Here is a 26,695-nt window from a genome sequence, read left to right on the forward strand (position 1 = left end):
CAAGGATGTTGGGTCATTTTCTAGCCTTCTGTCATGAAGAACGCTTTCCTGGGCGTTGGGGTGGTTTGTTGTAACAGCTCCCTTTCTTGGCTTCTTTTGGGAGCTGGTGCAACAAGAGGAGCTCAGCCTCTGCCTTCTGGCTGAGATGTCACCCTTCAAACAGCAATGCCTGCCTGGAGATAATGATGGCATTTGCCAAAAGGGCTTCGTTTGGCACGTGGTATCTTGAAAGGACGTACAACGTCCTTTCAGCTATCAAAGGCTAGTTCAAAGGACATAAACATGAGAACTCTCCAGTGGAGTCTTACAGTAGGTGGAGAGTCCGAAAAAAACTCCTTCAGTCATTTCACTGAGAGTCATTGATTGGGGACACCAAGAATATAGGAAAGAATACAGAAAGAAAAGATGAAATTGTGTTCAGGATCGGGCGGAGGGATGAACAGGGCATGCTTGCCTTGAATCCAGGCTTTGTTTGGGGGTGGGGCATACAGATGGAACGGGTCTGAAACTACAAAGTGATGGTAACACAGTATCACCAGAGTTACACAACAGTGTTCCCAAATTGCAACAATGATGAAAAAGTTTACTACTCCCAACTTAACCAACAAAAATACAGGAAACCATGCAAAAAAGAAAACATCACCAGAAAGGTGGAAACAAACCAAATACAAAGCAGTTCGGGGGAAAGGAACTCCATGTCCCCTGGGGGCAGACCGAGCTGACGGCGTCCACGGTGAGCAGACAGGGATGGAGGCTGCAGAGCCGACCGCTCCCCTGGACGTGGTGTTTCCGGCAAGGGCTCTGGGTCTCTGTCCAGAGCGGGGGCTCGTTCTCCCTGCAGGGGTGGGTGAGTCATCGTGGGCGTCTGGGTGTTGCGCGGGAGCCAGGGCAGGCTCTCCCTGCCGAGGCGGTGACTCCTCCTCTGCCTCGGGTTCTCCTGCCAAAGGCCGAGCAGGTAGAGGTGCACGTGGAGGTGGAGGTTCTGGCTGAGGGGGTGGGACATCAGTGCCTGGGGCTGGGGGTCCTGCAGGCACGGAGATCCGATCTGCCCGGTGTGCTGGCCAGTACCCAGCTGGCCTGGTGTCTCTGCGAGGGCAAGTCTCGGTTCTCCATCTGCCCTCGGTGGATCCCTGGGTCCTGCACCTGGAGCCACCACCTCTGTAGGGACAGGTCTGGGAAGTGGAGCCTGGTTCCAGTTGGAGGCCAGTGCTAGAGCTGTGGGAGAAGCATCGTTTGCCCGCAGGCCAGCCTTGGCATGTGCGTATCCCGGGACAGAAAGCTTCCAAGAGATTCCCAAAGAATACCCAGGGTCGGATGTCTTTTGGGACTGAAGTGTGCAAGATGGGGGGTGGGGGGTGTGAGGCCAGCGCTTGCTGCAGGCCCAGCAGCAGCTTTCGGGGACTCGTCCCTGTGTAGCTCAGCACCCCCTCCGCACACACTCCCGTACACCAGCCCCAGCGTCCTCACCTCTGTGCTCTGGCGTGCTGGGCTCCAGGTCCTCCTGCTGCCTCAGAGGCCGGGGTTCTCGGGACTCTGGGTCGGAGCCGGGTGTGCTGAGCTCCGTGGCAGCCTCAGACTGGGCCGCCGGGTGTATCCTGGGCGGTGTCTCGGCAGCAGGCCTTCCCCGCCTCCGCTTCGCCCCCGGTGGGGCTGATGCCTCCGTGGGCACGCTCACCTGGAGCCTGCACTGGGCCTCACGGGCGGGGGGGTGGTGCTCCGACCCCTCCCTCCGGGAGCTGGATGGGGTGTCCCCGTCCTCGGCCTCATCACGTGGGAAGCTCTGCAACGACAGTGACCGTCAGCCAGCCATGCTGGGAGTTTTCCGAGCTGGGCCTGGCCAGTGGAGCCGCTGCTTCGGCCTGCTCGAACTTCTCTGCCCAGAAGGGTCAGAGACGTGTGTCTGCTCAGATCCCCACCCGGGAGGAAAGAGACCCACCTGAGGGTGTGAGGTCAGCCTGGGCGGCCGGCCCTGCCCGCACTCTCCCCATCCCGCCCAGCATGCTCTCCCCTGGGGTGTGGACACAACTTGTCGGCAGGCTTCTGACCCCACATCCACCTGGGCTTCCTTGAGGGAGACACACCCCGAGAAACCCGCATCCACACACACAGGCAAAGGACCCGGTGTTTCCGGGTGGCATGGGAGAGGTGGCCTGGCCCGGCCGGGGGCTCCCCGTGTTACCTTTCTGTTTCTCCGGGCAAAGGGCCAGAGGCGTCTCGGGGGTGCCCTGAGCCAATGTCGACAGGGTGCCCACGCACACTGCCTGTGAGCTCTCCTGAGGCCCCGGCCTCTGGGCAGGGGCAAACAGCAGAACATCTCGGCAGCAAGTGATCTGGCTGGGGGCTCCTCTCCGCTCTCGAGGCCTGGATACCCGGGTTGCGGGTTCTGTTGGGTTCTGTTGCCGGCAGGTGACATCATTTCTTGGGGTTCGTGCTGAGGTCCCTTCCCCAAAACTTCCCAAGGGAATCTCTGGGTTTCTGACTGCTCGACCACCACCCTTAAGCCATGTGCAGGCACAGTGACACCCACCCAGCCCAGCCGAGAGCCCTGGGGAGGCCTGGGTGCAGCCAGGGCCTGAGCTCCGAGGGCCCCGCTGCTCTCAGACCAGGCTCCTTCTTCTCATAAGTGGTGTGGCCCTGGACAAGCATATGCCCCTCAGGGTTTCCCCAGTCTCTCCATCTGCAGAGTGGCGGTCATTCTCCCATCTGCTTCCTAGGTCTGTCGGCCTACGAGCAGCTCCATGCCTTTCCACCTGGGGCCGATATCACGTGGAGCTTGTGCGCTGAGACTTCAGAAAGAAAGATTCCTTCCTGGGCTGACACAGCACAGAATGGGGCAGAACGAGGCCTCGATGTGCCGTGGTACCCAGGAAAAGGCACTCCCCCTCCTGAATGTTTTGAGACCCCGCGTCCAAGTTGGAGGACCGAAAGGAAGACTCGAAGGTCTCCCTCTCTTATAGAAAACAGTGGCCATCTTTCTAGTCCTCTGTTTCCATTGAGATTCTGTTCAAGTGTCCCAGCTCGGCTTCTGCGGGTGGCTGAGCTTCTAATGGCTCCCTGCGTTCTTGTCTTTTCCTCTCCAAACCTTCCGTCCTTTTCCCCCTTCTGGGGTGGATGGGCGCTGTCATTGCTTCTACCTTCGAGACAGATTGATGAAAAGTCTGGACCATCGACTCCTTTCCTCTCTTTGGTTCCGTGTCTCTCTCTGGCTGTGTCCCTCTCTTTTCCTTTCTCAATTCAGTCTGTGTCTTCCTCTTTCTCTCTCGTGTGTGGACGGATGGATGCTAGGAATGCACGTGTATATGATTAGATGAGGGTTATGTTTTAGGGATAGGTTAGAGGGAGAGAAAGGCTTTAGGTCGGAGTTGGTCATGGGGGAAGGGTCAAGGGTGGTGGTGGTGTTTCTTGGAATCTGAGTGCTGTGCATTCTTCGTCTCTTTCCATATGAACCCCTTCTCAGATACACCACTTGCAAGGAGTCTCTCGTGTTCCGTTTCCTCTCTTTTGCATTTGTGAATGCTTAGCTTCTCTGTTGTGAAGAGGTTCCATTGGATGGAAACCCATTGGTGTACTTCGTGTACCTCTTTCCCTTACTTGAAGAGACCCATTTCTACCTCCGCCCAGCAAATGGCAAGGAGACTCTGATGTTAAGGAGCCTTTGACCTACGCTTCTTTCTAGCTATCTCATGACATCAGCCTTTAGGGTGAGGTTTTCCCCGATATTGAGGTGGTCTGAGATCAAAACCAATAGCGTTCTTCAGATGTAGCTGTCTGGTTTTCCCATGGACATGTATTGAAGAGGCTTTCTTGTTCCCATTTGGATATTCTCCCCTTCTGTGTCAGAGATGAGTTGAGCATGGATGCTGGGGTCTGTGTCTGGACCCTCAACTTTATTCCATCGATCTGGATCTGTGTGTGTTGTTGTATTCCCAATAGCATACTGTCCGGCTCCTGCTGCTGCTGCTGCGGCTAAGTCACTTCAGTCGTGTCTGACTCTGCGCGACCCCATGGCCTGCAGCCTACCAGGCTCCTCCGTCCAGGGCATTTTCCAGGCAAGAGTACTGGAGTGGGTCGCCATTGCCTTCTCCGATACTCTCCTGAGGATCCTAGTTTGGTCGTCTAATTTCCTTTCACACAACCTTGGATGCCCGTATCGGGGCTTTTTCGTCGGATTGTATTGACAATTTAGGCTCTTTTCTGTTTCCGTACCCCTTTTGCAATTCTTGGTTGGGTGCGAAAATGCATTGGCATTTTGGGAGGAATAGCATCGAAGCTGTGGATTGCCTTGTGGGGCTGGGATATCATTTTCCAAATAGGAATTCTTTCAAGCCCTGAGCACAGCTTCTCTTTCCAGGGATTGGTGTGGGCTTGATCTTCCTTCTTCCATGTCTCGCCGTTTTGTGAGAACAGGTCCTTCCTTCCCTTCTGGGTTAGATGGACCCGTGGGGATCACTTCAGTGAATGGCATTGTCAGTGGGGGTGATAATTCCCTTCTCATTGGAAGACTTTGCTGTGAGTATTAGAAATGCAAGTGATTTCTCTTCCCCTTCCTCCCTGTCCATCTCTCAGAGCCACCGGGAAACAGAGGCCTCACCCAGGGTCACACAGGCCTGAGGAGGTACAACTAGACTGTTGATTCTTCAGGCCCTCAGTGCTGGACATCATCCGGGATACTCTGTGTGTGTCTTCCTCAGTCTGGTGTCCCTTCAGACCTTTCCCTAGTTTTCACAGGCTTGTTGTGTTGGTGTTCTTTGTCTGTTTGGAGACACATCCTTGATAAGCTTTGTGTTTCCACTCATTCGTCTCGCGATGTATGACCTGTCTTTTGCTTTTGTACTGAGGTCTTTCCCACAGTAGATATCTTTGATTTTGCAAAGTGCACTGTATTCTCCTGGTTTTTTTTGTGGACTGCCTTTTAGTTTTGTGTGTGAAGACTCAAAGCACGTGTCCGGTTTCTGCTCATTGTTCCTCTAGATTTGTGACAAGTTTTCATGGAATGTTTGTCTAGGGATAACTGGAAGTGAACTCGGTGTAAGGTGTCAAGTCTCCATCTCCATTCATGTCATCCCCTGCAGTTTCCAATACCCTGTTCCTGAGTGGTTTTGGAGACCTTGTGGGAAGTTTGCTTGCATTGGAGTTTGCGTTTCCACCTTGATTAACTTCACACTGTTCTGCCCTCAGGGACACTGTCAAGGGGGAGTGAGGAGCAGCCTGCACTTCCAGCTGTGAACACACGGTGGGGCGAGTGGTGCTCTCCCCTCTGGGAGCCCCAGGCCACAGGCATCCCAGTGAGGAGCCAGCTCTGTGCTCAGCTGAAAGGAGTTAGTCTCTCAGGAGCCTCTGAGCCCTTCCGTTTGGATCACCCAGGGTGGGCATTTACTGTGACAGAACAAATTGCCCTGAATTCCATGGACGGAAGAGCCTGGCTGTGTAGAGATCGTGAGTTGCCGTGAATCAGACACAACTGAGGACACAAAAATTCAATAGATTAAAACACTTTTTGGGGGCGGGGGGGGAGTGAAAGGGGGTGATGTGGGTTTTTTTGTCTTATAAAATAGCCAAGGGGAATCTAGTTTAAACCTAAATTCACATATATGGGATAGGTATAGCTCTCCGTCACCCTATTAAAAAAACTACTAAACTTTTCTGAAAGTTTATTTTGTAGCTTCCTTGAGCACTTCATTGTGAAGCATTTTTTTTTTTTTCTGAGACTTTGGCCTCATTAAAAAGTACGGTTTGCCTTTACTGGATAATTTTGTTCATTGGTTTCTTAGGGAATCTTGGTAATATTTGAGTTTCCTGGGGAGTATGGTCACATGACCTGGCCCTGGCCAATCGGTGCCTTCCACCTCCTTGGCCACTGTGATTGGCTCCGGACTGGGGCAGTGCCCAATCGGGGCTGAGGGCCGGGCCTCACGTTAGAAGCCAGGGGAAGAGGAGCTCTCGTCCTGCTCGGGTAGGGGAAGGGGTGGGGCCGGGTGAGGTCAGGCTCCAGCAGTGGGAGGGGCGTGAGGTCCGCCTGCGGCAGTTGGTGACCTTCCTGCTCCCCTCAGGGCAGAGCCGCCGGCGTGAGAATGAGGGCGCTGCTGAGCCCAGGGGCTGGGATGGCCTGTTGCTGCTGTGGTCCCAGAGCTCCACCCGAGACCTGAGGGAAGCCGTCTGCCCGTGAGTCCTCTCCCGCTTGTCTGTCAGCTTGTTTGAAACATGCTGGGTTTTCTGCCCAGCTGGCTAAGGGGAGTCCCTGGAAATGCAAGGGTGTGGGTTTTGGCAGACTTCAGGGAAGACATGCCAGATGAGCCTGGGAGACTCCAGCTTAATCTGGATTCAGGAGATATCTCTTCGGGCCAGCTAGTAATTGTAGGATAAGCCTAATGAGTCTTCACAGGATGAAGAGAGTAACGTGCCAAGGTAGCAATCGATGTCCTCATTCGAGAGGATGAAGCTGGTGCTCAGAGAAGGGGGGAACTTGGCCAGAGCAAGGACGTGTGCACCCAGACAGAACCCCCAGATCCGGCCATTGGAGCTCAGGGAGGCCACTGGTGTGGCTTGTCCCTGTGGCAGGGGCCGAGGCATGCAGCCCACCCTGATTCCTGCAGGGGCCTGACTTGGGAAGTGCCATCTGGTAGCTTTGAGACTCACCAAACCAAATTGCACTGGAGAGAGGAAGGACACCTTCCTTCATCCACCCCCCACCCCCGCCGGATTCCCACATACCCTGACCCCTTTCTCTGGATTTCGGAGCCATTTCCAGAGTCCCGCTCATATGACCTCATTCGAAGTGCACTGTGGACGAGCTGCCATCTGCAGCTGCTACCACAGAAGCCAAGGGCTTTAGCTCCCGAGTACCTCCCTTCCTTTGGAACTTGGGGGCCCTCTGCTCCCCACTTGCACACCACAGACCTTTGCTGAGGATTGTGGGGACCCTCACTCAGTTTGCAGCACGTTGTAGCCATCCCTGTCCTCTCAATACCTCCCTTGAAACTCAGCTTGTGAGCTCCTTTGGAGCAGCGTGGCCCACCTGCAACGCTGCAACGGAAGAGACACAGCTGACAGTGAAACAGCAGCTTAGATCTGACGGCCGGAAAGCTCTGTCAAAAGGGACCTCCCTCTTCACACCGTAGAGGCTCTAGGAGCCGTCAGGGTTTCGGAACCAGTGCTGGGGCCAAAAGGACTCCACAGCTGTTTTCCTTCCTGGGGAGGGTTCTGGCTCGAGTGGGAATGGCTCAAGTCTCCTAAGGTTCTGAAAGCCCACTGTGTGCAGATTCACGGTACACAGAGAGCGGAAGGTGGAGTCCTGTCCTGGAGGTGGTCACAGCTCTCGGATGAGCCAGGCAGGCAGGCAGGCAGGGCATGAGAACACCTGAGCTGCCTTGATGAGTCAATGGTGTGGGGGCAGAGGAAGAGAAGCCGGTCTGCTCCCTCGTGTGGTGCCCAGGGCAGGTTGTCCCCAGAGGAATCCCTTACGACAGTGAGGACTATCACGGCTGTTTCCCAAGGGGTTCTGTCAGTGCGTGTCTTCCCCGGAGCGGTCAGGCCGTCTCTAAAATACACTGGCCATGGGCATTGCCTCTCCTTGGAACTTCCCATCTGTTTCTCTTTTTTATGGAACAGTGAATTTCTAGAGGGGTTCTGGGCCACAAGGATGTTGGGTCATTTTCTAGCCTTCTGTCATGAAGAACGCTTTCCTGGGCGTTGGGGTGGTTTGTTGTAACAGCTCCCTTTCTTGGCTTCTTTTGGGAGCTGGTGCAACAAGAGGAGCTCAGCCTCTGCCTTCTGGCTGAGATGTCACCCTTCAAACAGCAATGCCTGCCTGGAGATAATGATGGCATTTGCCAAAAGGGCTTCGTTTGGCACGTGGTATCTTGAAAGGACGTACAACGTCCTTTCAGCTATCAAAGGCTAGTTCAAAGGACATAAACATGAGAACTCTCCAGTGGAGTCTTACAGTAGGTGGAGAGTCCGAAAAAAACTCCTTCAGTCATTTCACTGAGAGTCATTGATTGGGGACACCAAGAATATAGGAAAGAATACAGAAAGAAAAGATGAAATTGTGTTCAGGATCGGGCGGAGGGATGAACAGGGCATGCTTGCCTTGAATCCAGGCTTTGTTTGGGGGTGGGGCATACAGATGGAACGGGTCTGAAACTACAAAGTGGTGATGGTAACACAGTATCACCAGAGTTACACAACAGTGTTCCCAAATTGCAACAATGATGAAAAAGTTTACTACTCCCAACTTAACCAACAAAAATACAGGAAACCATGCAAAAAAGAAAACATCACCAGAAAGGTGGAAACAAACCAAATACAAAGCAGTTCGGGGGAAAGGAACTCCATGTCCCCTGGGGGCAGACCGAGCTGACGGCGTCCACGGTGAGCAGACAGGGATGGAGGCTGCAGAGCCGACCGCTCCCCTGGACGTGGTGTTTCCGGCAAGGGCTCTGGGTCTCTGTCCAGAGCGGGGGCTCGTTCTCCCTGCAGGGGTGGGTGAGTCATCGTGGGCGTCTGGGTGTTGCGCGGGAGCGAGGGCAGGCTCTCCCTGCCGAGGCGGTGACTCCTCCTCTGCCTCGGGTTCTCCTGCCAAAGGCCGAGCAGGTAGAGGTGCACGTGGAGGTGGAGGTTCTGGCTGAGGGGGTGGGACATCAGTGCCTGGGGCTGGGGGTCCTGCAGGCACGGAGATCCGATCTGCCCGGTGTGCTGGCCAGTACCCAGCTGGCCTGGTGTCTCTGCGAGGGCAAGTCTCGGTTCTCCATCTGCCCTCGGTGGATCCCTGGGTCCTGCACCTGGAGCCACCACCTCTGTAGGGACAGGTCTGGGAAGTGGAGCCTGGTTCCAGTTGGAGGCCAGTGCTAGAGCTGTGGGAGAAGCATCGTTTGCCCGCAGGCCAGCCTTGGCATGTGCGTATCCCGGGACAGAAAGCTTCCAAGAGATTCCCAAAGAATACCCAGGGTCGGATGTCTTTTGGGACTGAAGTGTGCAAGATGGGGGGTGGGGGGTGTGAGGCCAGCGCTTGCTGCAGGCCCAGCAGCAGCTTTCGGGGACTCGTCCCTGTGTAGCTCAGCACCCCCTCCGCACACACTCCCGTACACCAGCCCCAGCGTCCTCACCTCTGTGCTCTGGCGTGCTGGGCTCCAGGTCCTCCTGCTGCCTCAGAGGCCGGGGTTCTCGGGACTCTGGGTCGGAGCCGGGTGTGCTGAGCTCCGTGGCAGCCTCAGACTGGGCCGCCGGGTGTATCCTGGGCGGTGTCTCGGCAGCAGGCCTTCCCCGCCTCCGCTTCGCCCCCGGTGGGGCTGATGCCTCCGTGGGCACGCTCACCTGGAGCCTGCACTGGGCCTCACGGGCGGGGGGGTGGTGCTCCGACCCCTCCCTCCGGGAGCTGGATGGGGTGTCCCCGTCCTCGGCCTCATCACGTGGGAAGCTCTGCAACGACAGTGACCGTCAGCCAGCCATGCTGGGAGTTTTCCGAGCTGGGCCTGGCCAGTGGAGCCGCTGCTTCGGCCTGCTCGAACTTCTCTGCCCAGAAGGGTCAGAGACGTGTGTCTGCTCAGATCCCCACCCGGGAGGAAAGAGACCCACCTGAGGGTGTGAGGTCAGCCTGGGCGGCCGGCCCTGCCCGCACTCTCCCCATCCCGCCCAGCATGCTCTCCCCTGGGGTGTGGACACAACTTGTCGGCAGGCTTCTGACCCCACATCCACCTGGGCTTCCTTGAGGGAGACACACCCCGAGAAACCCGCATCCACACACACAGGCAAAGGACCCGGTGTTTCCGGGTGGCATGGGAGAGGTGGCCTGGCCCGGCCGGGGGCTCCCCGTGTTACCTTTCTGTTTCTCCGGGCAAAGGGCCAGAGGCGTCTCGGGGGTGCCCTGAGCCAACGTCGACAGGGTGCCCACGCACACTGCCTGTGAGCTCTCCTGAGGCCCCGGCCTCTGGGCAGGGGCAAACAGCAGAACATCTCGGCAGCAAGTGATCTGGCTGGGGGCTCCTCTCCGCTCTCGAGGCCTGGATACCCGGGTTGCGGGTTCTGTTGGGTTCTGTTGCCGGCAGGTGACATCATTTCTTGGGGTTCGTGCTGAGGTCCCTTCCCCAAAACTTCCCAAGGGAATCTCTGGGTTTCTGACTGCTCGACCACCACCCTTAAGCCATGTGCAGGCACAGTGACACCCACCCAGCCCAGCCGAGAGCCCTGGGGAGGCCTGGGTGCAGCCAGGGCCTGAGCTCCGAGGGCCCCGCTGCTCTCAGACCAGGCTCCTTCTTCTCATAAGTGGTGTGGCCCTGGACAAGCATATGCCCCTCAGGGTTTCCCCAGTCTCTCCATCTGCAGAGTGGCGGTCATTCTCCCATCTGCTTCCTAGGTCTGTCGGCCTACGAGCAGCTCCATGCCTTTCCACCTGGGGCCGATATCACGTGGAGCTTGTGCGCTGAGACTTCAGAAAGAAAGATTCCTTCCTGGGCTGACACAGCACAGAATGGGGCAGAACGAGGCCTCGATGTGCCGTGGTACCCAGGAAAAGGCACTCCCCCTCCTGAATGTTTTGAGACCCCGCGTCCAAGTTGGAGGACCGAAAGGAAGACTCGAAGGTCTCCCTCTCTTATAGAAAACAGTGGCCATCTTTCTAGTCCTCTGTTTCCATTGAGATTCTGTTCAAGTGTCCCAGCTCGGCTTCTGCGGGTGGCTGAGCTTCTAATGGCTCCCTGCGTTCTTGTCTTTTCCTCTCCAAACCTTCCGTCCTTTTCCCCCTTCTGGGGTGGATGGGCGCTGTCATTGCTTCTACCTTCGAGACAGATTGATGAAAAGTCTGGACCATCGACTCCTTTCCTCTCTTTGGTTCCGTGTCTCTCTCTGGCTGTGTCCCTCTCTTTTCCTTTCTCAATTCAGTCTGTGTCTTCCTCTTTCTCTCTCGTGTGTGGACGGATGGATGCTAGGAATGCACGTGTATATGATTAGATGAGGGTTATGTTTTAGGGATAGGTTAGAGGGAGAGAAAGGCTTTAGGTCGGAGTTGGTCATGGGGGAAGGGTCAAGGGTGGTGGTGGTGTTTCTTGGAATCTGAGTGCTGTGCATTCTTCGTCTCTTTCCATATGAACCCCTTCTCAGATACACCACTTGCAAGGAGTCTCTCGTGTTCCGTTTCCTCTCTTTTGCATTTGTGAATGCTTAGCTTCTCTGTTGTGAAGAGGTTCCATTGGATGGAAACCCATTGGTGTACTTCGTGTACCTCTTTCCCTTACTTGAAGAGACCCATTTCTACCTCCGCCCAGCAAATGGCAAGGAGACTCTGATGTTAAGGAGCCTTTGACCTACGCTTCTTTCTAGCTATCTCATGACATCAGCCTTTAGGGTGAGGTTTTCCCCGATATTGAGGTGGTCTGAGATCAAAACCAATAGCGTTCTTCAGATGTAGCTGTCTGGTTTTCCCATGGACATGTATTGAAGAGGCTTTCTTGTTCCCATTTGGATATTCTCCCCTTCTGTGTCAGAGATGAGTTGAGCATGGATGCTGGGGTCTGTGTCTGGACCCTCAACTTTATTCCATCGATCTGGATCTGTGTGTGTTGTTGTATTCCCAATAGCATACTGTCCGGCTCCTGCTGCTGCTGCTGCGGCTAAGTCACTTCAGTCGTGTCTGACTCTGCGCGACCCCATGGCCTGCAGCCTACCAGGCTCCTCCGTCCAGGGCATTTTCCAGGCAAGAGTACTGGAGTGGGTCGCCATTGCCTTCTCCGATACTCTCCTGAGGATCCTAGTTTGGTCGTCTAATTTCCTTTCACACAACCTTGGATGCCCGTATCGGGGCTTTTTCGTCGGATTGTATTGACAATTTAGGCTCTTTTCTGTTTCCGTACCCCTTTTGCAATTCTTGGTTGGGTGCGAAAATGCATTGGCATTTTGGGAGGAATAGCATCGAAGCTGTGGATTGCCTTGTGGGGCTGGGATATCATTTTCCAAATAGGAATTCTTTCAAGCCCTGAGCACAGCTTCTCTTTCCAGGGATTGGTGTGGGCTTGATCTTCCTTCTTCCATGTCTCGCCGTTTTGTGAGAACAGGTCCTTCCTTCCCTTCTGGGTTAGATGGACCCGTGGGGATCACTTCAGTGAATGGCATTGTCAGTGGGGGTGATAATTCCCTTCTCATTGGAAGACTTTGCTGTGAGTATTAGAAATGCAAGTGATTTCTCTTCCCCTTCCTCCCTGTCCATCTCTCAGAGCCACCGGGAAACAGAGGCCTCACCCAGGGTCACACAGGCCTGAGGAGGTACAACTAGACTGTTGATTCTTCAGGCCCTCAGTGCTGGACATCATCCGGGATACTCTGTGTGTGTCTTCCTCAGTCTGGTGTCCCTTCAGACCTTTCCCTAGTTTTCACAGGCTTGTTGTGTTGGTGTTCTTTGTCTGTTTGGAGACACATCCTTGATAAGCTTTGTGTTTCCACTCATTCGTCTCGCGATGTATGACCTGTCTTTTGCTTTTGTACTGAGGTCTTTCCCACAGTAGATATCTTTGATTTTGCAAAGTGCACTGTATTCTCCTGGTTTTTTTTGTGGACTGCCTTTTAGTTTTGTGTGTGAAGACTCAAAGCACGTGTCCGGTTTCTGCTCATTGTTCCTCTAGATTTGTGACAAGTTTTCATGGAATGTTTGTCTAGGGATAACTGGAAGTGAACTCGGTGTAAGGTGTCAAGTCTCCATCTCCATTCATGTCATCCCCTGCAGTTTCCAATACCCTGTTCCTGAGTGGTTTTGGAGACCTTGTGGGAAGTTTGCTTGCATTGGAGTTTGCGTTTCCACCTTGATTAACTTCACACTGTTCTGCCCTCAGGGACACTGTCAAGGGGGAGTGAGGAGCAGCCTGCACTTCCAGCTGTGAACACACGGTGGGGCGAGTGGTGCTCTCCCCTCTGGGAGCCCCAGGCCACAGGCATCCCAGTGAGGAGCCAGCTCTGTGCTCAGCTGAAAGGAGTTAGTCTCTCAGGAGCCTCTGAGCCCTTCCGTTTGGATCACCCAGGGTGGGCATTTACTGTGACAGAACAAATTGCCCTGAATTCCATGGACGGAAGAGCCTGGCTGTGTAGAGATCGTGAGTTGCCGTGAATCAGACACAACTGAGGACACAAAAATTCAATAGATTAAAACACTTTTTGGGGGCGGGGGGGGAGTGAAAGGGGGTGATGTGGGGTTTTTTTGTCTTATAAAATAGCCAAGGGGAATCTAGTTTAAACCTAAATTCACATATATGGGATAGGTATAGCTCTCCGTCACCCTATTAAAAAAACTACTAAACTTTTCTGAAAGTTTATTTTGTAGCTTCCTTGAGCACTTCATTGTGAAGCATTTTTTTTTTTTTTCTGAGACTTTGGCCTCATTAAAAAGTACGGTTTGCCTTTACTGGATAATTTTGTTCATTGGTTTCTTAGGGAATCTTGGTAATATTTGAGTTTCCTGGGGAGTATGGTCACATGACCTGGCCCTGGCCAATCGGTGCCTTCCACCTCCTTGGCCACTGTGATTGGCTCCGGACTGGGGCAGTGCCCAATCGGGGCTGAGGGCCGGGCCTCACGTTAGAAGCCAGGGGAAGAGGAGCTCTCGTCCTGCTCGGGTAGGGGAAGGGGTGGGGCCGGGTGAGGTCAGGCTCCAGCAGTGGGAGGGGCGTGAGGTCCGCCTGCGGCAGTTGGTGACCTTCCTGCTCCCCTCAGGGCAGAGCCGCCGGCGTGAGAATGAGGGCGCTGCTGAGCCCAGGGGCTGGGATGGCCTGTTGCTGCTGTGGTCCCAGAGCTCCACCCGAGACCTGAGGGAAGCCGTCTGCCCGTGAGTCCTCTCCCGCTTGTCTGTCAGCTTGTTTGAAACATGCTGGGTTTTCTGCCCAGCTGGCTAAGGGGAGTCCCTGGAAATGCAAGGGTGTGGGTTTTGGCAGACTTCAGGGAAGACATGCCAGATGAGCCTGGGAGACTCCAGCTTAATCTGGATTCAGGAGATATCTCTTCGGGCCAGCTAGTAATTGTAGGATAAGCCTAATGAGTCTTCACAGGATGAAGAGAGTAACGTGCCAAGGTAGCAATCGATGTCCTCATTCGAGAGGATGAAGCTGGTGCTCAGAGAAGGGGGGAACTTGGCCAGAGCAAGGACGTGTGCACCCAGACAGAACCCCCAGATCCGGCCATTGGAGCTCAGGGAGGCCACTGGTGTGGCTTGTCCCTGTGGCAGGGGCCGAGGCATGCAGCCCACCCTGATTCCTGCAGGGGCCTGACTTGGGAAGTGCCATCTGGTAGCTTTGAGACTCACCAAACCAAATTGCACTGGAGAGAGGAAGGACACCTTCCTTCATCCACCCCCCACCCCCGCCGGATTCCCACATACCCTGACCCCTTTCTCTGGATTTCGGAGCCATTTCCAGAGTCCCGCTCATATGACCTCATTCGAAGTGCACTGTGGACGAGCTGCCATCTGCAGCTGCTACCACAGAAGCCAAGGGCTTTAGCTCCCGAGTACCTCCCTTCCTTTGGAACTTGGGGGCCCTCTGCTCCCCACTTGCACACCACAGACCTTTGCTGAGGATTGTGGGGACCCTCACTCAGTTTGCAGCACGTTGTAGCCATCCCTGTCCTCTCAATACCTCCCTTGAAACTCAGCTTGTGAGCTCCTTTGGAGCAGCGTGGCCCACCTGCAACGCTGCAACGGAAGAGACACAGCTGACAGTGAAACAGCAGCTTAGATCTGACGGCCGGAAAGCTCTGTCAAAAGGGACCTCCCTCTTCACACCGTAGAGGCTCTAGGAGCCGCCAGGGTTTCGGAACCAGTGCTGGGGCCAAAAGGACTCCACAGCTGTTTTCCTTCCTGGGGAGGGTTCTGGCTCGAGTGGGAATGGCTCAAGTCTCCTAAGGTTCTGAAAGCCCACTGTGTGCAGATTCACGGTACACAGAGAGCGGAAGGTGGAGTCCTGTCCTGGAGGTGGTCACAGCTCTCGGATGAGCCAGGCAGGCAGGCAGGCAGGGCATGAGAACACCTGAGCTGCCTTGATGAGTCAATGGTGTGGGGGCAGAGGAAGAGAAGCCGGTCTGCTCCCTCGTGTGGTGCCCAGGGCAGGTTGTCCCCAGAGGAATCCCTTACGACAGTGAGGACTATCACGGCTGTTTCCCAAGGGGTTCTGTCAGTGCGTGTCTTCCCCGGAGCGGTCAGGCCGTCTCTAAAATACACTGGCCATGGGCATTGCCTCTCCTTGGAACTTCCCATCTGTTTCTCTTTTTTATGGAACAGTGAATTTCTAGAGGGGTTCTGGGCCACAAGGATGTTGGGTCATTTTCTAGCCTTCTGTCATGAAGAACGCTTTCCTGGGCGTTGGGGTGGTTTGTTGTAACAGCTCCCTTTCTTGGCTTCTTTTGGGAGCTGGTGCAACAAGAGGAGCTCAGCCTCTGCCTTCTGGCTGAGATGTCACCCTTCAAACAGCAATGCCTGCCTGGAGATAATGATGGCATTTGCCAAAAGGGCTTCGTTTGGCACGTGGTATCTTGAAAGGACGTACAACGTCCTTTCAGCTATCAAAGGCTAGTTCAAAGGACATAAACATGAGAACTCTCCAGTGGAGTCTTACAGTAGGTGGAGAGTCCGAAAAAAACTCCTTCAGTCATTTCACTGAGAGTCATTGATTGGGGACACCAAGAATATAGGAAAGAATACAGAAAGAAAAGATGAAATTGTGTTCAGGATCGGGCGGAGGGATGAACAGGGCATGCTTGCCTTGAATCCAGGCTTTGTTTGGGGGTGGGGCATACAGATGGAACGGGTCTGAAACTACAAAGTGGTGATGGTAACACAGTATCACCAGAGTTACACAACAGTGTTCCCAAATTGCAACAATGATGAAAAAGTTTACTACTCCCAACTTAACCAACAAAAATACAGGAAACCATGCAAAAAAGAAAACATCACCAGAAAGGTGGAAACAAACCAAATACAAAGCAGTTCGGGGGAAAGGAACTCCATGTCCCCTGGGGGCAGACCGAGCTGACGGCGTCCACGGTGAGCAGACAGGGATGGAGGCTGCAGAGCCGACCGCTCCCCTGGACGTGGTGTTTCCGGCAAGGGCTCTGGGTCTCTGTCCAGAGCGGGGGCTCGTTCTCCCTGCAGGGGTGGGTGAGTCATCGTGGGCGTCTGGGTGTTGCGCGGGAGCCAGGGCAGGCTCTCCCTGCCGAGGCGGTGACTCCTCCTCTGCCTCGGGTTCTCCTGCCAAAGGCCGAGCAGGTAGAGGTGCACGTGGAGGTGGAGGTTCTGGCTGAGGGGGTGGGACATCAGTGCCTGGGGCTGGGGGTCCTGCAGGCACGGAGATCCGATCTGCCCGGTGTGCTGGCCAGTACCCAGCTGGCCTGGTGTCTCTGCGAGGGCAAGTCTCGGTTCTCCATCTGCCCTCGGTGGATCCCTGGGTCCTGCACCTGGAGCCACCACCTCTGTAGGGACAGGTCTGGGAAGTGGAGCCTGGTTCCAGTTGGAGGCCAGTGCTAGAGCTGTGGGAGAAGCATCGTTTGCCCGCAGGCCAGCCTTGGCATGTGCGTATCCCGGGACAGAAAGCTTCCAAGAGATTCGCAAAGAATACCCAGGGTCGGATGTCTTTTGGGACTGAAGTGTGCAAGATGGGGGGTGGGGGGTGTGAGGCCAGCGCTTGCTGCAGGCCCAGCAGCAGCTTTCGGGGACTCGTCCCTGTGTAGCTCAGCACCCCCTCCGCACACACTCCCGTACACCAGCCCCAGCGTCCTCACCTCTGTGCTCTGGCGTGCTGGGCTCCAGGTCCTCCTGCTGCCTCAGAGGCCGGGGTTCTCGGGACTCTGGGTCGGAGCCGGGTGTGCTGAGCTCCGTGGCAGCCTCAGACTGGGCCGCCGGGTGTATCCTGGGCGGTGTCTCGGCAGCAGGCCTTCCCCGCCTCCGCTTCGCCCCCGGTGGGGCTGATGCCTCCGTGGGCACGCTCACCTGGAGCCTGCACTGGGCCTCACGGGCGGGGGGGGTGGTGCTCCGACCCCTCCCTCCGGGAGCTGGATGGGGTGTCCCCGTCCTCGGCCTCATCACGTGGGAAGCTCTGCAACGACAGTGACCGTCAGCCAGCCATGCTGGGAGTTTTCCGAGCTGGGCCTGGCCAGTGGAGCCGCTGCTTCGGCCTGCTCGAACTTCTCTGCCCAGAAGGGTCAGAGACGTGTGTCTGCTCAGATCCCCACCCGGGAGGAAAGAGACCCACCTGAGGGTGTGAGGTCAGCCTGGGCGGCCGGCCCTGCCCGCACTCTCCCCATCCCGCCCAGCATGCTCTCCCCTGGGGTGTGGACACAACTTGTCGGCAGGCTTCTGACCCCACATCCACCTGGGCTTCCTTGAGGGAGACACACCCCGAGAAACCCGCATCCACACACACAGGCAAAGGACCCGGTGTTTCCGGGTGGCATGGGAGAGGTGGCCTGGCCCGGCCGGGGGCTCCCCGTGTTACCTTTCTGTTTCTCCGGGCAAAGGGCCAGAGGCGTCTCGGGGGTGCCCTGAGCCAATGTCGACAGGGTGCCCACGCACACTGCCTGTGAGCTCTCCTGAGGCCCCGGCCTCTGGGCAGGGGCAAACAGCAGAACATCTCGGCAGCAAGTGATCTGGCTGGGGGCTCCTCTCCGCTCTCGAGGCCTGGATACCCGGGTTGCGGGTTCTGTTGGGTTCTGTTGCCGGCAGGTGACATCATTTCTTGGGGTTCGTGCTGAGGTCCCTTCCCCAAAACTTCCCAAGGGAATCTCTGGGTTTCTGACTGCTCGACCACCACCCTTAAGCCATGTGCAGGCACAGTGACACCCACCCAGCCCAGCCGAGAGCCCTGGGGAGGCCTGGGTGCAGCCAGGGCCTGAGCTCCGAGGGCCCCGCTGCTCTCAGACCAGGCTCCTTCTTCTCATAAGTGGTGTGGCCCTGGACAAGCATATGCCCCTCAGGGTTTCCCCAGTCTCTCCATCTGCAGAGTGGCGGTCATTCTCCCATCTGCTTCCTAGGTCTGTCGGCCTACGAGCAGCTCCATGCCTTTCCACCTGGGGCCGATATCACGTGGAGCTTGTGCGCTGAGACTTCAGAAAGAAAGATTCCTTCCTGGGCTGACACAGCACAGAATGGGGCAGAACGAGGCCTCGATGTGCCGTGGTACCCAGGAAAAGGCACTCCCCCTCCTGAATGTTTTGAGACCCCGCGTCCAAGTTGGAGGACCGAAAGGAAGACTCGAAGGTCTCCCTCTCTTATAGAAAACAGTGGCCATCTTTCTAGTCCTCTGTTTCCATTGAGATTCTGTTCAAGTGTCCCAGCTCGGCTTCTGCGGGTGGCTGAGCTTCTAATGGCTCCCTGCGTTCTTGTCTTTTCCTCTCCAAACCTTCCGTCCTTTTCCCCCTTCTGGGGTGGATGGGCGCTGTCATTGCTTCTACCTTCGAGACAGATTGATGAAAAGTCTGGACCATCGACTCCTTTCCTCTCTTTGGTTCCGTGTCTCTCTCTGGCTGTGTCCCTCTCTTTTCCTTTCTCAATTCAGTCTGTGTCTTCCTCTTTCTCTCTCGTGTGTGGACGGATGGATGCTAGGAATGCACGTGTATATGATTAGATGAGGGTTATGTTTTAGGGATAGGTTAGAGGGAGAGAAAGGCTTTAGGTCGGAGTTGGTCATGGGGGAAGGGTCAAGGGTGGTGGTGGTGTTTCTTGGAATCTGAGTGCTGTGCATTCTTCGTCCTTTCCATATGAACCCCTTCTCAGATACACCACTTGCAAGGAGTCTCTCGTGTTCCGTTTCCTCTCTTTTGCATTTGTGAATGCTTAGCTTCTCTGTTGTGAAGAGGTTCCATTGGATGGAAACCCATTGGTGTACTTCGTGTACCTCTTTCCCTTACTTGAAGAGACCCATTTCTACCTCCGCCCAGCAAATGGCAAGGAGACTCTGATGTTAAGGAGCCTTTGACCTACGCTTCTTTCTAGCTATCTCATGACATCAGCCTTTAGGGTGAGGTTTTCCCCGATATTGAGGTGGTCTGAGATCAAAACCAATAGCGTTCTTCAGATGTAGCTGTCTGGTTTTCCCATGGACATGTATTGAAGAGGCTTTCTTGTTCCCATTTGGATATTCTCCCCTTCTGTGTCAGAGATGAGTTGAGCATGGATGCTGGGGTCTGTGTCTGGACCCTCAACTTTATTCCATCGATCTGGATCTGTGTGTGTTGTTGTATTCCCAATAGCATACTGTCCGGCTCCTGCTGCTGCTGCTGCGGCTAAGTCACTTCAGTCGTGTCTGACTCTGCGCGACCCCATGGCCTGCAGCCTACCAGGCTCCTCCGTCCAGGGCATTTTCCAGGCAAGAGTACTGGAGTGGGTCGCCATTGCCTTCTCCGATACACTCCTGAGGATCCTAGTTTGGTCGTCTAATTTCCTTTCACACAACCTTGGATGCCCGTATCGGGGCTTTTTCGTCGGATTGTATTGACAATTTAGGCTCTTTTCTGTTTCCGTACCCCTTTTGCAATTCTTGGTTGGGTGCGAAAATGCATTGGCATTTTGGGAGGAATAGCATCGAAGCTGTGGATTGCCTTGTGGGGCTGGGATATCATTTTCCAAATAGGAATTCTTTCAAGCCCTGAGCACAGCTTCTCTTTCCAGGGATTGGTGTGGGCTTGATCTTCCTTCTTCCATGTCTCGCCGTTTTGTGAGAACAGGTCCTTCCTTCCCTTCTGGGTTAGATGGACCCGTGGGGATCACTTCAGTGAATGGCATTGTCAGTGGGGGTGATAATTCCCTTCTCATTGGAAGACTTTGCTGTGAGTATTAGAAATGCAAGTGATTTCTCTTCCCCTTCCTCCCTGTCCATCTCTCAGAGCCACCGGGAAACAGAGGCCTCACCCAGGGTCACACAGGCCTGAGGAGGTACAACTAGACTGTTGATTCTTCAGGCCCTCAGTGCTGGACATCATCCGGGATACTCTGTGTGTGTCTTCCTCAGTCTGGTGTCCCTTCAGACCTTTCCCTAGTTTTCACAGGCTTGTTGTGTTGGTGTTCTTTGTCTGTTTGGAGACACATCCTTGATAAGCTTTGTGTTTCCATTCATTCATCTCGCGATGTATGACCTGTCTTTTGCTTTTGTACTGAGGTCTTTCCCACAGTAGATATCTTTGATTTTGCAAAGTGCACTGTATTCTCCTGGTTTTTTTTGTGGACTGCCTTTTAGTTTTGTGTGTGAAGACTCAAAGCACGTGTCCGGTTTCTGCTCATTGTTCCTCTAGATTTGTGACAAGTTTTCATGGAATGTTTGTCTAGGGATAACTGGAAGTGAACTCGGTGTAAGGTGTCAAGTCTCCATCTCCATTCATGTCATCCCCTGCAGTTTCCAATACCCTGTTCCTGAGTGGTTTTGGAGACCTTGTGGGAAGTTTGCTTGCATTGGAGTTTGCGTTTCCACCTTGATTAACTTCACACTGTTCTGCCCTCAGGGACACTGTCAAGGGGGAGTGAGGAGCAGCCTGCACTTCCAGCTGTGAACACACGGTGGGGCGAGTGGTGCTCTCCCCTCTGGGAGCCCCAGGCCACAGGCATCCCAGTGAGGAGCCAGCTCTGTGCTCAGCTGAAAGGAGTTAGTCTCTCAGGAGCCTCTGAGCCCTTCCGTTTGGATCACCCAGGGTGGGCATTTACTGTGACAGAACAAATTGCCCTGAATTCCATGGACGGAAGAGCCTGGCTGTGTAGAGATCGTGAGTTGCCGTGAATCAGACACAACTGAGGACACAAAAATTCAATAGATTAAAACACTTTTTGGGGGCGGGGGGGGAGTGAAAGGGGGTGATGTGGGGTTTTTTTGTCTTATAAAATAGCCAAGGGGAATCTAGTTTAAACCTAAATTCACATATATGGGATAGGTATAGCTCTCCGTCACCCTATTAAAAAAACTACTAAACTTTTCTGAAAGTTTATTTTGTAGCTTCCTTGAGCACTTCATTGTGAAGCATTTTTTTTTTTTTTTCTGAGACTTTGGCCTCATTAAAAAGTACGGTTTGCCTTTACTGGATAATTTTGTTCATTGGTTTCTTAGGGAATCTTGGTAATATTTGAGTTTCCTGGGGAGTATGGTCACATGACCTGGCCCTGGCCAATCGGTGCCTTCCACCTCCTTGGCCACTGTGATTGGCTCCGGACTGGGGCAGTGCCCAATCGGGGCTGAGGGCCGGGCCTCACGTTAGAAGCCAGGGGAAGAGGAGCTCTCGTCCTGCTCTGGTAGGGGAAGGGGTGGGGCCGGGTGAGGTCAGGCTCCAGCAGTGGGAGGGGCGTGAGGTCCGCCTGCGGCAGTTGGTGACCTTCCTGCTCCCCTCAGGGCAGAGCCGCCGGCGTGAGAATGAGGGCGCTGCTGAGCCCAGGGGCTGGGATGGCCTGTTGCTGCTGTGGTCCCAGAGCTCCACCCGAGACCTGAGGGAAGCCGTCTGCCCGTGAGTCCTCTCCCGCTTGTCTGTCAGCTTGTTTGAAACATGCTGGGTTTTCTGCCCAGCTGGCTAAGGGGAGTCCCTGGAAATGCAAGGGTGTGGGTTTTGGCAGACTTCAGGGAAGACATGCCAGATGAGCCTGGGAGACTCCAGCTTAATCTGGATTCAGGAGATATCTCTTCGGGCCAGCTAGTAATTGTAGGATAAGCCTAATGAGTCTTCACAGGATGAAGAGAGTAACGTGCCAAGGTAGCAATCGATGTCCTCATTCGAGAGGATGAAGCTGGTGCTCAGAGAAGGGGGGAACTTGGCCAGAGCAAGGACGTGTGCACCCAGACAGAACCCCCAGATCCGGCCATTGGAGCTCAGGGAGGCCACTGGTGTGGCTTGTCCCTGTGGCAGGGGCCGAGGCATGCAGCCCACCCTGATTCCTGCAGGGGCCTGACTTGGGAAGTGCCATCTGGTAGCTTTGAGACTCACCAAACCAAATTGCACTGGAGAGAGGAAGGACACCTTCCTTCATCCACCCCCCACCCCCGCCGGATTCCCACATACCCTGACCCCTTTCTCTGGATTTCGGAGCCATTTCCAGAGTCCCGCTCATATGACCTCATTCGAAGTGCACTGTGGACGAGCTGCCATCTGCAGCTGCTACCACAGAAGCCAAGGGCTTTAGCTCCCGAGTACCTCCCTTCCTTTGGAACTTGGGGGCCCTCTGCTCCCCACTTGCACACCACAGACCTTTGCTGAGGATTGTGGGGACCCTCACTCAGTTTGCAGCACGTTGTAGCCATCCCTGTCCTCTCAATACCTCCCTTGAAACTCAGCTTGTGAGCTCCTTTGGAGCAGCGTGGCCCACCTGCAACGCTGCAACGGAAGAGACACAGCTGACAGTGAAACAGCAGCTTAGATCTGACGGCCGGAAAGCTCTGTCAAAAGGGACCTCCCTCTTCACACCGTAGAGGCTCTAGGAGCCGCCAGGGTTTCGGAACCAGTGCTGGGGCCAAAAGGACTCCACAGCTGTTTTCCTTCCTGGGGAGGGTTCTGGCTCGAGTGGGAATGGCTCAAGTCTCCTAAGGTTCTGAAAGCCCACTGTGTGCAGATTCACGGTACACAGAGAGCGGAAGGTGGAGTCCTGTCCTGGAGGTGGTCACAGCTCTCGGATGAGCCAGGCAGGCAGGCAGGCAGGGCATGAGAACACCTGAGCTGCCTTGATGAGTCAATGGTGTGGGGGCAGAGGAAGAGAAGCCGGTCTGCTCCCTCGTGTGGTGCCCAGGGCAGGTTGTCCCCAGAGGAATCCCTTACGACAGTGAGGACTATCACGGCTGTTTCCCAAGGGGTTCTGTCAGTGCGTGTCTTCCCCGGAGCGGTCAGGCCGTCTCTAAAATACACTGGCCATGGGCATTGCCTCTCCTTGGAACTTCCCATCTGTTTCTCTTTTTTATGGAACAGTGAATTTCTAGAGGGGTTCTGGGCCACAAGGATGTTGGGTCATTTTCTAGCCTTCTGTCATGAAGAACGCTTTCCTGGGCGTTGGGGTGGTTTGTTGTAACAGCTCCCTTTCTTGGCTTCTTTTGGGAGCTGGTGCAACAAGAGGAGCTCAGCCTCTGCCTTCTGGCTGAGATGTCACCCTTCAAACAGCAATGCCTGCCTGGAGATAATGATGGCATTTGCCAAAAGGGCTTCGTTTGGCACGTGGTATCTTGAAAGGACGTACAACGTCCTTTCAGCTATCAAAGGCTAGTTCAAAGGACATAAACATGAGAACTCTCCAGTGGAGTCTTACAGTAGGTGGAGAGTCCGAAAAAAACTCCTTCAGTCATTTCACTGAGAGTCATTGATTGGGGACACCAAGAATATAGGAAAGAATACAGAAAGAAAAGATGAAATTGTGTTCAGGATCGGGCGGAGGGATGAACAGGGCATGCTTGCCTTGAATCCAGGCTTTGTTTGGGGGTGGGGCATACAGATGGAACGGGTCTGAAACTACAAAGTGGTGATGGTAACACAGTATCACCAGAGTTACACAACAGTGTTCCCAAATTGCAACAATGATGAAAAAGTTTACTACTCCCAACTTAACCAACAAAAATACAGGAAACCATGCAAAAAAGAAAACATCACCAGAAAGGTGGAAACAAACCAAATACAAAGCAGTTCGGGGGAAAGGAACTCCATGTCCCCTGGGGGCAGACCGAGCTGACGGCGTCCACGGTGAGCAGACAGGGATGGAGGCTGCAGAGCCGACCGCTCCCCTGGACGTGGTGTTTCCGGCAAGGGCTCTGGGTCTCTGTCCAGAGCGGGGGCTCGTTCTCCCTGCAGGGGTGGGTGAGTCATCGTGGGCGTCTGGGTGTTGCGCGGGAGCCAGGGCAGGCTCTCCCTGCCGAGGCGGTGACTCCTCCTCTGCCTCGGGTTCTCCTGCCAAAGGCCGAGCAGGTAGAGGTGCACGTGGAGGTGGAGGTTCTGGCTGAGGGGGTGGGACATCAGTGCCTGGGGCTGGGGGTCCTGCAGGCACGGAGATCCGATCTGCCCGGTGTGCTGGCCAGTACCCAGCTGGCCTGGTGTCTCTGCGAGGGCAAGTCTCGGTTCTCCATCTGCCCTCGGTGGATCCCTGGGTCCTGCACCTGGAGCCACCACCTCTGTAGGGACAGGTCTGGGAAGTGGAGCCTGGTTCCAGTTGGAGGCCAGTGCTAGAGCTGTGGGAGAAGCATCGTTTGCCCGCAGGCCAGCCTTGGCATGTGCGTATCCCGGGACAGAAAGCTTCCAAGAGATTCGCAAAGAATACCCAGGGTCGGATGTCTTTTGGGACTGAAGTGTGCAAGATGGGGGGTGGGGGGTGTGAGGCCAGCGCTTGCTGCAGGCCCAGCAGCAGCTTTCGGGGACTCGTCCCTGTGTAGCTCAGCACCCCCTCCGCACACACTCCCGTACACCAGCCCCAGCGTCCTCACCTCTGTGCTCTGGCGTGCTGGGCTCCAGGTCCTCCTGCTGCCTCAGAGGCCGGGGTTCTCGGGACTCTGGGTCGGAGCCGGGTGTGCTGAGCTCCGTGGCAGCCTCAGACTGGGCCGCCGGGTGTATCCTGGGCGGTGTCTCGGCAGCAGGCCTTCCCCGCCTCCGCTTCGCCCCCGGTGGGGCTGATGCCTCCGTGGGCACGCTCACCTGGAGCCTGCACTGGGCCTCACGGGCGGGGGGGGTGGTGCTCCGACCCCTCCCTCCGGGAGCTGGATGGGGTGTCCCCGTCCTCGGCCTCATCACGTGGGAAGCTCTGCAACGACAGTGACCGTCAGCCAGCCATGCTGGGAGTTTTCCGAGCTGGGCCTGGCCAGTGGAGCCGCTGCTTCGGCCTGCTCGAACTTCTCTGCCCAGAAGGGTCAGAGACGTGTGTCTGCTCAGATCCCCACCCGGGAGGAAAGAGACCCACCTGAGGGTGTGAGGTCAGCCTGGGCGGCCGGCCCTGCCCGCACTCTCCCCATCCCGCCCAGCATGCTCTCCCCTGGGGTGTGGACACAACTTGTCGGCAGGCTTCTGACCCCACATCCACCTGGGCTTCCTTGAGGGAGACACACCCCGAGAAACCCGCATCCACACACACAGGCAAAGGACCCGGTGTTTCCGGGTGGCATGGGAGAGGTGGCCTGGCCCGGCCGGGGGCTCCCCGTGTTACCTTTCTGTTTCTCCGGGCAAAGGGCCAGAGGCGTCTCGGGGGTGCCCTGAGCCAATGTCGACAGGGTGCCCACGCACACTGCCTGTGAGCTCTCCTGAGGCCCCGGCCTCTGGGCAGGGGCAAACAGCAGAACATCTCGGCAGCAAGTGATCTGGCTGGGGGCTCCTCTCCGCTCTCGAGGCCTGGATACCCGGGTTGCGGGTTCTGTTGGGTTCTGTTGCCGGCAGGTGACATCATTTCTTGGGGTTCGTGCTGAGGTCCCTTCCCCAAAACTTCCCAAGGGAATCTCTGGGTTTCTGACTGCTCGACCACCACCCTTAAGCCATGTGCAGGCACAGTGACACCCACCCAGCCCAGCCGAGAGCCCTGGGGAGGCCTGGGTGCAGCCAGGGCCTGAGCTCCGAGGGCCCCGCTGCTCTCAGACCAGGCTCCTTCTTCTCATAAGTGGTGTGGCCCTGGACAAGCATATGCCCCTCAGGGTTTCCCCAGTCTCTCCATCTGCAGAGTGGCGGTCATTCTCCCATCTGCTTCCTAGGTCTGTCGGCCTACGAGCAGCTCCATGCCTTTCCACCTGGGGCCGATATCACGTGGAGCTTGTGCGCTGAGACTTCAGAAAGAAAGATTCCTTCCTGGGCTGACACAGCACAGAATGGGGCAGAACGAGGCCTCGATGTGCCGTGGTACCCAGGAAAAGGCACTCCCCCTCCTGAATGTTTTGAGACCCCGCGTCCAAGTTGGAGGACCGAAAGGAAGACTCGAAGGTCTCCCTCTCTTATAGAAAACAGTGGCCATCTTTCTAGTCCTCTGTTTCCATTGAGATTCTGTTCAAGTGTCCCAGCTCGGCTTCTGCGGGTGGCTGAGCTTCTAATGGCTCCCTGCGTTCTTGTCTTTTCCTCTCCAAACCTTCCGTCCTTTTCCCCCTTCTGGGGTGGATGGGCGCTGTCATTGCTTCTACCTTCGAGACAGATTGATGAAAAGTCTGGACCATCGACTCCTTTCCTCTCTTTGGTTCCGTGTCTCTCTCTGGCTGTGTCCCTCTCTTTTCCTTTCTCAATTCAGTCTGTGTCTTCCTCTTTCTCTCTCGTGTGTGGACGGATGGATGCTAGGAATGCACGTGTATATGATTAGATGAGGGTTATGTTTTAGGGATAGGTTAGAGGGAGAGAAAGGCTTTAGGTCGGAGTTGGTCATGGGGGAAGGGTCAAGGGTGGTGGTGGTGTTTCTTGGAATCTGAGTGCTGTGCATTCTTCGTCCTTTCCATATGAACCCCTTCTCAGATACACCACTTGCAAGGAGTCTCTCGTGTTCCGTTTCCTCTCTTTTGCATTTGTGAATGCTTAGCTTCTCTGTTGTGAAGAGGTTCCATTGGATGGAAACCCATTGGTGTACTTCGTGTACCTCTTTCCCTTACTTGAAGAGACCCATTTCTACCTCCGCCCAGCAAATGGCAAGGAGACTCTGATGTTAAGGAGCCTTTGACCTACGCTTCTTTCTAGCTATCTCATGACATCAGCCTTTAGGGTGAGGTTTTCCCCGATATTGAGGTGGTCTGAGATCAAAACCAATAGCGTTCTTCAGATGTAGCTGTCTGGTTTTCCC

The 26,695-nt window shown here is 55.2% G+C and overlaps 4 protein-coding genes across 4 annotated transcripts in view; 1 reads left to right on the plus strand and 3 right to left on the minus strand.

The window, feature by feature from the left end:
* LOC145517098 (uncharacterized) overlaps positions 1-26,695 on the plus strand; it is a 437,457-nt gene that overhangs the window by 200,019 nt on the left and 210,743 nt on the right. The window contains exons 59-64 of the mRNA XM_081519356.1: positions 5,179-5,436; positions 6,051-6,162; positions 12,816-13,073; positions 13,690-13,801; positions 20,455-20,712; positions 21,330-21,441. The gene's annotated coding sequence lies outside the window, so the exon portion shown is untranslated. The remainder of the gene's footprint in view (positions 1-5,178; positions 5,437-6,050; positions 6,163-12,815; positions 13,074-13,689; positions 13,802-20,454; positions 20,713-21,329; positions 21,442-26,695) is intronic.
* LOC145517190 (uncharacterized) lies at positions 6,051-13,305 on the minus strand. Its single transcript, XM_081519456.1, has 3 exons — positions 9,817-13,305; positions 9,105-9,417; positions 6,051-8,852 (listed from the first exon to the last, which is right to left on the minus strand). Exons 1-3 carry the CDS (start codon positions 10,051-10,053, stop codon positions 8,224-8,226), a joined length of 1,179 nt encoding a protein of 392 aa, XP_081375582.1. The 5' UTR covers positions 10,054-13,305; the 3' UTR covers positions 6,051-8,223.
* LOC145517343 (uncharacterized) lies at positions 13,689-17,598 on the minus strand. Its single transcript, XM_081519624.1, has 3 exons — positions 17,457-17,598; positions 16,744-17,057; positions 13,689-16,491 (listed from the first exon to the last, which is right to left on the minus strand). Exons 2-3 carry the CDS (start codon positions 17,042-17,044, stop codon positions 15,863-15,865), a joined length of 930 nt encoding a protein of 309 aa, XP_081375750.1. The 5' UTR covers positions 17,045-17,057; positions 17,457-17,598; the 3' UTR covers positions 13,689-15,862.
* On the minus strand, positions 21,329-25,238 carry LOC145517339 (uncharacterized). Its single transcript, XM_081519619.1, has 3 exons — positions 25,097-25,238; positions 24,384-24,697; positions 21,329-24,131 (listed from the first exon to the last, which is right to left on the minus strand). Exons 2-3 carry the CDS (start codon positions 24,682-24,684, stop codon positions 23,503-23,505), a joined length of 930 nt encoding a protein of 309 aa, XP_081375745.1. The 5' UTR covers positions 24,685-24,697; positions 25,097-25,238; the 3' UTR covers positions 21,329-23,502.

Source organism: Giraffa tippelskirchi, chromosome 8, assembly GCF_054371585.1.
Source record: "Giraffa tippelskirchi isolate mGirTip1 chromosome 8, T2T-mGirTip1v1.2.pri, whole genome shotgun sequence".
In the NCBI taxonomy this organism is placed as follows: domain Eukaryota; kingdom Metazoa; phylum Chordata; class Mammalia; order Artiodactyla; family Giraffidae; genus Giraffa; species Giraffa tippelskirchi.

What these genes read in the sequence shown, in the direction of transcription:
- LOC145517190 (XM_081519456.1), bottom strand. Translation starts at nt 10,053, where the DNA reads ATGATGTCACCTGCCGGCAACAGAACCCAACAGAACCCGCAACCCGGG. An exon ending in TTGCCCGGAGAAACAGAAAG is followed by an intron (nt 9,418 to 9,816) that starts GTAACACGGGGA and finishes CTGTCGTTGCAG; the next exon opens with AGCTTCCCACGTGATGAGGC. An exon ending in CAGCACGCCAGAGCACAGAG is followed by an intron (nt 8,853 to 9,104) that starts GTGAGGACGCTG and finishes CTTCTCCCACAG; the next exon opens with CTCTAGCACTGGCCTCCAAC.
- LOC145517343 (XM_081519624.1), bottom strand. Translation starts at nt 17,044, where the DNA reads ATGAGGCCGAGGACGGGGACACCCCATCCAGCTCCCGGAGGGAGGGGT. An exon ending in CAGCACGCCAGAGCACAGAG is followed by an intron (nt 16,492 to 16,743) that starts GTGAGGACGCTG and finishes CTTCTCCCACAG; the next exon opens with CTCTAGCACTGGCCTCCAAC.
- LOC145517339 (XM_081519619.1), bottom strand. Translation starts at nt 24,684, where the DNA reads ATGAGGCCGAGGACGGGGACACCCCATCCAGCTCCCGGAGGGAGGGGT. An exon ending in CAGCACGCCAGAGCACAGAG is followed by an intron (nt 24,132 to 24,383) that starts GTGAGGACGCTG and finishes CTTCTCCCACAG; the next exon opens with CTCTAGCACTGGCCTCCAAC.